Here is a 9,507-nt window from a genome sequence, read left to right as displayed (position 1 = left end):
CCTCTCTTTCCATTCTCTTGAGGAAGGCTTGCAGTGCTATAAATTTCCCTCTTAGGACTGCCTTTGCAGTATCCCAGAGGTTCTGATAATTTGTGTCTTCATTGTCGTTTTGTTCCAAAAATTTGGCAATTTCCTTCTTCATCTCATCTCTGACCCAGCTATCATTCAGCATAAGGTTATTTAACTTCTTTGTTTTTGTATGAGTATGCAGATTCCTGTTGTTACTGAGTTCAATTTTTATTCCATGGTGGTCCGAGAAGATGCATGGAATAATTTCTATTCCTTTAAATTTACTGAGGTTAGACTTGTGACCAAAGATGTGATCGATTTTGGAGTATGTTCTGTGGGCTGATGAGAAGTATGTGTATTTGGTTTTGTTGGGGTGAAATGTTCTGTAGATGTCTGCTAAATCCAAATGTTGGATGGTTAGGTTTAAATCTAAAATTTCGGTCGTCGCTAGCTCCCTTCTCGGAGGAGGTATCTGCCTAGTGGCCCTGAGGACGGCGAGCCAGGGGCGACCCTGAAAGTAAGAGGCTGTGGGACAGCAGTCCGCAGGTCTCTGTGGCTAAGTGTCGTAGCAGCGCACCTCGCGGCGAGAATCCGGAGGAGGAGGAGACTGCAAGGATAGGCCCAGGAGTAATGGAGTCCAAAGAGGAACAAGTTGTAAAAGATCTCAACATGGATAATGCCAATCAGGAAAATGAAGAAAAGGTTGAAAAGGAGCAAAATGCTAATAAAGGGGAGCCCTTGGCCCTCCCTTTAGAATACTCCGTGCCTAGAGGAAATCGTAGGCGATTCCGCGTTAGGCAGCCCATCCTGCAGTATAGATGGGAGGTAATGCACAGGCTTGGAGAGCCACAGGCAAGGATGAGAGAAGAGAATATGGAAAGGATTGGAGAGGAGGTGAGACAGCTGATGGAAAAGCTGAGGGAAAAGCAGTTGAGCCATAGTCTGCGGGCAGTTAGTACTGACCCCCCTCACCATGACCATCGTGATGAGTTTTGCCTTATGCCCTGAATCCTGATGTTTTCTCTGAAGTTCATAGGGAGACCTCTGCTTCCTAAACTTACATATTTGTGATATACCTTTGTGGTAAACCTTTTGATGTTACTTGTTTCATGTGGGTCTCCTATTACCAGCTTCTAATTGAATGTTGTGTTTTTGACCCAGTTTGTAAGTTTCTGTCAGCAAGGGAGTTTTGCCTATTGTATGGAAAGATGCTTATTATATATTGTGAAATTAATAAAGCAGTTTAAAAAAGCAAAAAATAATAATAATAATAATAAATCTAAAATTTCTTTGCTCAGCTTCTTCTTGGAAGATCGATCCAACACTGCCAAAGGAGTGTGGAAATCTCCAACTATATGGAGCTGGAGGAAATCAAGTTGCTCATGTCTGTTAAAAGTTCTCTTATAAATTGAGGTGCATTATGGTTGGGTGCATAGATATTAATAATTGAAATCTCATCATATTGAGTATTACCCTTAACATATATGAAGTGACCTTCTTATCCTTCCTTACTTTTGTCGGTTTAAAGCCTATTGTATCTTCAAATAGAATCACAACACCTGCTTTTTTCTGATTACCATTTGCCTGAAATACGGATGACCATCCTTTCACCCTGCATCTATATTTGTCTTTTAAGGTAAGATGTGACTCTCGTATGCAGCAAATATCTGGCCTGAGGTTTTGTATCCAGTCAGCTAACCTGTGCCTCTTTAGAGAACAGTTTAAGCCATTTACATTAATGGAAAATGTTGATAAGTCTGGTAAGATATTGAGTATCAAGTTTTTCAAAAGTCCAGTGGACATTTTTAATCCTTTCACCACTGTGGAAGTTGGAGTTTGATCAAAAGTTTCTGAGTGAGTTTACTTTTGTGGTGAAGGATTGGGCTGGTCATTACAGAGGATAGGTCTGAGGATATCCTGAAGAGCTGGTTTGGTTATGGCAAATTTCTTCAACATATGAATGTCATTAAAGTATTTAATTTCTCCATCATAAATGAAACTCAGTTTAGCTGGATACAGGATCCGGGGTTGAAAGTTATTTTGCTTTAGGAGATTAAAAGTCAATGACCACCCTCTTCTGGCTTGAAACTTTTCAGCAGAGATCTGCAGTCATTCTAATATTTTTCCCTTTGTAGGTAATGGATTTTTTATGTCTGGCTCCTTTCAGAATTTTCTCCTTCATATTAACTTTAGTGAAGTTAATTATGATATGCCTGGGGAATGTCTTATTCAAATTGAGTCATGCTGGGGTTCTGAAACTGTCTGCCATCTGAATTTCAGAATCTCTTGGCATGTCTGGAAAATTCTCTTTCATAATTTCATGGAGCAGGGCCTCTGTGCCATGCGAGGCCACTTCATCACTTTCAGGAATTACAGTGAGGTGGATATTAACCTTCTTCGTATTATCCCAGAGCTCTCGGAGAGAATGATCCGTTTTTGCTGTCCATTTCTCTTCCTCTTTGAGCATTTTGGAGCGTTCAAAGGCTTTGTCTTCAATGTCAGAAATTCTTTCTTCTGCTTGCTCCACTCTGTTACTGAGGGTTTCTACTGTATTTTTTAGATCTTTGAGGGCTGCAAATTCTTGCTTCAGTGCGTCAAAATCTTTGTTCGTTTTGTCTTTAAATTCGTTAAATTCTTGAGATAACTTTTGAATTTCTCCTCGGATCTCTAATTCTGGCTTTTGAATTGCTGCTCGAATTTCTTTCTTTTCTCCTTCCTTCCTTTCTTCTTTCCTTCCTTCCTTCCTTCCTTCCTTCCTTCCTTCCTTCCTTCCTTCCTTCCTTCCTTCCTTCCTTCCTTCCTTCCTTCCTTCCTTCCGTCCTTCCTCCCTCCCTCCCTCCTTCCTTCCTTCCTTCCTTGACAGAGTCTCACTGTACCGCCCTCGGGTAGAGTGCAATGACGTCACACAGCTCACAGCAACCTGTAACTCTTGGGCTTACGCAATTCTCTTGCCTCGGCCTCCCAAGCAGCTGGGACTACAGGCACCCGCCACAACACCCTGCTATTTTTTTGTTGCAGTTTGGCCGGGGCTGGGTTTGAACCCGCCACCCTCGGCATATGGGGCCAGCGCCCTACTCACTGAGCCACAGGTGCCTCCCGCTGCTCAAATTCTAATTCCAAATTTTCTCCATTTTATTTATCTTGTTTGCAATCCAAATTTTGAATTCAATTTCTGACATCTTGGCCAGCTGTTTATGAATGGGATCTTCAGTTACATCTGCCATATCTTTTCTTGGTGGGGTTGATCTATTCTGGTTATTCATGTTACCAGAGTTTTTCCCCTGATTCCACCCCTTGATTGTTTTACACCATTTGATTTTTTTTCCCTGGAGCTTTGTGGAGGACCCATACAGTGCTATGGCCTGAGAAACCGGAGACCTTTTTGGTGTGGTGGGGCTAAGTAGTTCTGTCTTGTTTTCAGCTGGTTTATATTCTGTTACCTGTCAGTTCTAGCCTCCTGTCTTCCTTTGTCTATAGGCTGACAATCCCCTGAAGGCTGGGTGTGTCTTAGGCTCAGTAAAGAGGTCCTCTTGGTCAGCCCCGCCCTGGGAACTTCCCAGCTCAGCGCGTGCGTTTCTAGTCCCCATGCTCCACCCAGGCTGGTAACACCTCAGGGTACCTGCATTTCCATCCCAGATCTGTTCCATGGTGGTTACCACCTTAGATGCCCAGCCTCCTCTGGTTGCCCAGGGAGACAGGGGTTTTGGCTTCAGAATATCCGGTAGTGAGCCCTATTGTTGCCAAGAGACAGCTGCTCCTCTGTGCCTTGGGGCACCGCCACTCCAATGTGGTTCCCTCTCAGCCAACCATCCTCTCCTTACTTCCATGCCCCAGAGTCAGCACTGACTAGCTGCTGTTTAGGCCCTGTCCACACCCCTCGAGAAATCACCCAAGAATCTGGACTTCTGTGGGACAGGCCTCCAGACCTCAGAGTGAGAGTGGAGGGGAGTGCTGCGAGCTCAGAGTTGCAGCTAGGGAATATATACAGTTTTATATAGTTTTACTCCTGGCAGGAGAATGCCATGGCACCCTAGTAGGGGAGGTAGGTTCAGTTCTTAGAGGGTCTCTCCCGTGGAGTGTAGTAGGAGGACCTTTGAACTCTGCTCGTTTGTTTATGGGGCATTCTGAGCCATTCTCATGGGGGAGGGGACTCCCATCCGCTTGGTGATGGATTTTGTACCTTTTGTTTGTCTCCTTGGGGTCACAGCTCGCCTCAGTGGGGTTGATGTGTGTTCTTCAACCTTCTCTCTTGGTGCAGCTCTAATCCACCATGTTACTTGCTAAATTTCTGTCCTTTAACTCTCCTTCTGGACGGGAGCCTGGTGCTCACTCCTCCAGGAGACAGGGGTCCGTTGCAGTGGTACGCGCTGCTCAGGTCCAGGATCATCAGGAAGTGATACCCAGCATAGGGGGGGCTCTTAAAGAACGCGCCGTCCTGGGGCCTTTTCACTTTGGCGAAGTAGTTCTGCGGCTTCTGGAAGGCATCCTGGGATGGCTGTGGGTGCTTCTCTGACTCTGAGTCCGAGCTGCTGCTCTGGTTCTCTGACTCATTGACCAGGGACGACTTGACCTCACCAGGTCCCGCTGAGCCGAAGTGCTCCCACCATTTTTTAGAGACAGGGTCTCACACTTGCTCAGGCTGGTCTTGAACCTGTGAACTCAGGCGAACCACGCACCTCAGCCTCCCAGAGTGCTAGGATTATAGCCATGAGCCACTGTACCCAGCCTCTTTTTTTTTGCTATTTTAAATAGTGCTGAAGTGGGCAGGGCATGGGGGCTCACATCTGTAATCCTAGCACTTTGGAAGGCCAAGGAGGGTGGATAGCCTCTGGTCAGATGTTCGAGACCAGCTTAAGCAAGAGAGAGACTCTGTCTCTAAAAATAGCCAGGCATTGTTGTGGGCACCTGTAGTCCCAGCTACTTGGGAGGCTGAGGCAAGAGGATTGCTTGAGCCCAAGAGTTTGAGGTTACTGTGAGCTATGCCACCATGGCACTTTATCAAGGGCAGCAAAGTGAGACTCTCTCTCTCAAAAAAAAAATAATAATAATAATAATGCTGAACCATGTAAAAGTGCATGTCTAATTGCAATGTTAAACCTTGTACTAAAATATTTAAGGACAGTGATGTTCCAACTATACTGTGTATTTATGATCTCAAATAATATGGTTATGAAAATGAGAAAGAAAGAGCAAGTGATCATACCTTATCTTCTGCTTTAGAACTTATTGAACAGTTCCAGAAAAGTCACTGAATGTGGTATGTAACTTCTAGTTACAGAGACAGAAAAGTTGGAGATTTGTTTGGGGAAAGTCTAATAAGTCGGAAAGTTAATGTTTTCTAAACCGTACCTGAAATCCCATCATTCATTACTTCAAGTTGTGAATTTGCATCTCCAAGAATACTTTATAAAAATATAAATGTCTTTGGGTAAACATGATATTAAGGATGTGTGGCTGGGCGTGGTAACACATACCCATAATCTCAGCATTTGGGGAGGTCAAGGAAGGAGCATGAGGCCAGGAGTTCAAGACCAGACTGAGCAACATAATGAGATCCTCATCACTGAACATTGGCCAGCTGTGGTAGTGTGTGTCTGTAGTCCCAGCTACTCAGGAGGCTGAAGGAAGAGGTTTGGTTTGACCCTGAAAACCTTAACTTGAAGGGTTAAACCAATTTTGAGAAGCCATTGAAGAAAAAATATAAGGAAAGTCTAGGTGGTAGTTTCTCACTGCAAACAGAATCTTAACCTGTTCAAATTGGCTTTGGATAATGAAACAAGCAGTCTTTTTTTTAAGTTTAGCATGGAATCTTTGTTTCAAAATTTTTCACCAGTCATGTCAAATTTCAGTTATGGTTTAAATGTAGTGAACTGTGTATTTCAATCAAAATATTTATAGCTTGTAATTCTAGAGGAAATAGAGTTGAAGTAGAAATAATGTATTAACAGAAATTATATTAAAATCATCTATATTTGAAAAACACTAACTTAGGCAATAAGAACAAATATAGCATCAGCTAAATAACAGCAGTTAAACTAAAAACAGATGAATCAAAATTACTCCCAAGGAGAGAAAACACAGATGTCCTGCTGTGATTGGGGCTATCCAGGGGTCACCTGCTGAAAACCTGGATCCAGCCTGCAGGTGAACTAGACCCCTGAGCCCTCATGGCTTAGCCCTCCTCTGCCCTCAAGGACTGGATGTCCTGATTCAGGGGAAGCCCTGATACTCTCGGACTCATATGCTCAGGGCTGCACGTGGAACAGTAGGGGCCCCTTGAGGAAAGGTAGAGTTTAAACTCCGCTTTTGCCTGCTGTGAGCATTTTCTTTGCTTTGCTCATTGAGCTAGGTTTTTTCTCGGTCGACAGAGCTGCCAATCAACTTTCCAGTGCTTTTTTTCATGACTGATAATGTGTCTTTGAAAGGAGGAAGTGTTTCTTTCTGCCCTCTTCCAGTAGGAGTCGCACTTCTGATGCATATGGCTGGTTTTCATACACTGCAGGACGTTTCTTTTCTAAGTGGTAAACTCCTTCCTCAATCCATTATCTGCAGTGTTACAGTCAGTTCTTTTTCTTTTTCTATTTCTTTTCTTTTCTTTTTTTTTTTAGTAGAGACAGAGTCTCACTTTATCGCCCTTGGTAGAGTGCCGTGGCGCCACACAGCTCACAGCAACCTCCAACTCCTGGGCTTAAGCGATTCTCTTGCCTCAGCCTCCCGAGTAGCTGGGACTACAGGTGCCTGCCACAACGCCCGGCTATTTTTTGGTTGCAGTTTGGCCGGCGCCGGGTCTGAACCCGCCATCCTCGGTATATGGGGGCGGCGCCCTACTCACTGAGCCACAGGTGCCGCCCTACAGTCAGTTCTTGATGAAGCTCAAGAAGTAAAGTTTTAAGTGAAGCTTTTTTGAATCTCACTTCCAAGGTGTGAATTTTTAGACTGTAAATAATGTTCGCTCAGGTTGGAGACTTTATTTTACTTCAAATATTCACTTGATTTTCTTGACATCATTTTTACACATGTATATATCTTTTTTGCCTTTTACCCTTTTAAAGAAAAACATCACTGAGTTTCTTCGAATCAACTTTTGATTTTCAGTCTAGGCAATCTCCATTTTCTAATTTACTTCTTTCATGCATTTCAAATGACCATCATCCTGGTAATCTTTTGTAAAGAAGGTTGGCAAGCTGGCGTTTAGTGCAGTTCTGGATATTTTAACAAGCTTTTCTCATCATTTACAACTTGTCTCATCATGTGTCATATTTGACAAGCATTTTTTTCCTATACCTTCAGTCCCACACCGGCTCTTTCCATCCACAAGCTCCTTGGAAAAGCAGCTTGTCTTTCGTGAAAATGAATGTTTTTATCCAAAATATCCATGATTTCCCCCGAAGCTGTTCTACATTCTGAAATGCTTTTAACACATTTTTGGCATTAGTTTCTTGGGAGTGACGGATGGGATTTTGATGCTTCTTTGAGTGACTGTGCCCTTGAAGTTGAGCCATCATTCCTTCATGAAACGAAAAGTTTGGCAGCTCACTTTTTTCTTCCTTTTGGAGAATGACTATGACATCCTCAAGTCAAGATGTGAACCTGTACAGATGTTTATTAAGTCCTGCCAAAAATCTGTCTTTGTAACTTCAGAGGACTGGGGTCCTCTCCAGGTGACTTTAAGGCTTTATCAACTTGTACAATCAGTCTAATTGATTACACTGACTTTATGATATTCTTCAACCTGAGCATAAAATCCTTTGACAAGCTTTCCTTCTTCTCAAAGTGCACTGGCTTTTTGTTATAATAGTTGGAGCAGCATATCCCAGAGTCCCCCAGAGAGATGCAGAGACTTAGGCTTTGTCTTAATCATTCAATCCCCACCATCAAAGTCCTGTGCTGTGGCTCCAAGACCAGCTGACTGGGGAAACATTTGTGTAGCAGTCCATAGGCCCTCCAGGACTACAAAGGATGCTGCTTCTCTGCCTTGGGCTGCCAGTATTGTGTGGGACACAAATGACCACAAAAGACTCTGCAGCTGTGGAGCATTCTGCTTTCAGCCCAAACAAGTGATATCCACTTGTATCCAGGACAGGTCATCGGTGGGTAGGGGCTCAGGTTTTAGAAAATAGTGCTTTCTAACTTTGCTCTGCTTATTGCGAAAGTAGAAAATGGTATTATTAATACGGTGCATTTGGGCCAGTGCAAAACACTGCTTGCAGGCAGAGGAAACCAGCAGTGAACTCTGGCTAATCCCTGCCTGGCCCTGCAGGAAGCCTAAGGGATCAAAGCAGTGCCATGTCGTTACCCATTCTGTGCCCACAGGCATGTCACGGCATAATGGTGGGGCATGCTGCTGTGGAGGACCCCATGTCCACACCCCTGGGGGAGGTTCATTCTCCTGTGTTCAAGCTTTCTTTGGCAGCAGAAAAGCTTGATTCCACCACAAAAGTCAACAGGATCAGCCTCTGCTGAAATTTTCCCAACTCATTTGTGTTTGTTCAGGCCAAGAGGGCAGGCTAGAGCCTTGAAAGTCCTCAATAAGAATACAAACTAACAGCCCTGGATTTCAACATTGACTCAGTAATGACTTAACATTTCCTGGATTTTCTATGAGGGTAGTTGAACCCTTCCAGTCCACACATTCCTGGATGGGGAAGACTCTCCTCCAGTGTTGACTTAGTGACCCAGACCCCTTACATCATGTGGCTGTCAAGGTTGCCCTGCAATTGGTCTCCAATTCTTGAAGTCATCTTCAGAAGTGTGACTGCCTCTGCAGAGAGGACATGTTATTTTCTCAGCTGAATTTACTACTATTTATTTCTTTAAACATCTCCCTCTCCCCTCCCATCTCGCCCTAGACTCTGCCATGCCTGACTCATCCCCACTGTCTTTACCAGTGGAGACAAGAGAATCATTGGCAGAGGTTGGCCTGGGGTCCTGAGGGCTCCACATTCAGACTATACTGCCCTTGGGGACAAAGAGGATGGAGGTTCTGAAGAGGCTTGGGGGAAGAGTGGGAAGTGGTCAAATGTCTGATGAAGTGACAGCCATTTCTTATTCATTCAGTCATTTAAAAATGAAATGGTTATTTCAAAGTATCCTAGCTCTAAAGAATCCAGTCATGGCAGGGGAACAAAGTAAGTTAGAGAAGAATTTAGTGTCGCTGGTTCGCGACAGAATATGAGTTGGATTTGCTCTCTGTGGCAGCTGTTACTCAGATAGATCCTGAAAGAAAAGCTCACCTGGACTTCCACTGTAATGAATATGGAACTTTACTTAAAATCATTACACTAGTAGAGTCATGGGATAGGAGATATGGCCATGAAGTCTACTTTGACAGAGAGTTGGTGCTAGACATAGAACAGAAACCCAATCGGGTCTTCAGCTGCTATGTTTAGCAGATGGTAAGTGACACTGGGGAAGAAGAAGAAACCATAAACAGAAGTCGTTAAAAGGAGTGAGAAAATTGTGACTTAAGAGACTTTTAGCCGCATGCCCCCGCAGCTG

At 43.9% G+C, this 9,507-nt stretch overlaps 1 protein-coding gene across 1 annotated transcript; it reads left to right on the top strand.

The window, feature by feature from the left end:
- Positions 1–482: 482 nt before the first annotated feature.
- LOC128561837 (protein BEX1) lies at positions 483–1,268 on the top strand. Its single transcript, XM_053556507.1, has one exon. It carries the CDS (start codon positions 640–642, stop codon positions 1,015–1,017), a length of 378 nt encoding a protein of 125 aa, XP_053412482.1. The 5' UTR covers positions 483–639; the 3' UTR covers positions 1,018–1,268.
- Positions 1,269–9,507: the final 8,239 nt, after the last annotated feature.

The sequence above is a fragment of the Nycticebus coucang genome, chromosome 2 (assembly GCF_027406575.1).
Source record: "Nycticebus coucang isolate mNycCou1 chromosome 2, mNycCou1.pri, whole genome shotgun sequence".
In the NCBI taxonomy this organism is placed as follows: Eukaryota; Metazoa; Chordata; class Mammalia; order Primates; family Lorisidae; genus Nycticebus; species Nycticebus coucang.
This window is presented reverse-complemented; position numbering and strand designations above follow the sequence as displayed.

Coding starts and splice junctions, on each gene's coding strand:
- LOC128561837 (XM_053556507.1), top strand. CDS start 640: ATGGAGTCCAAAGAGGAACAAGTTGTAAAAGATCTCAACATGGATAAT.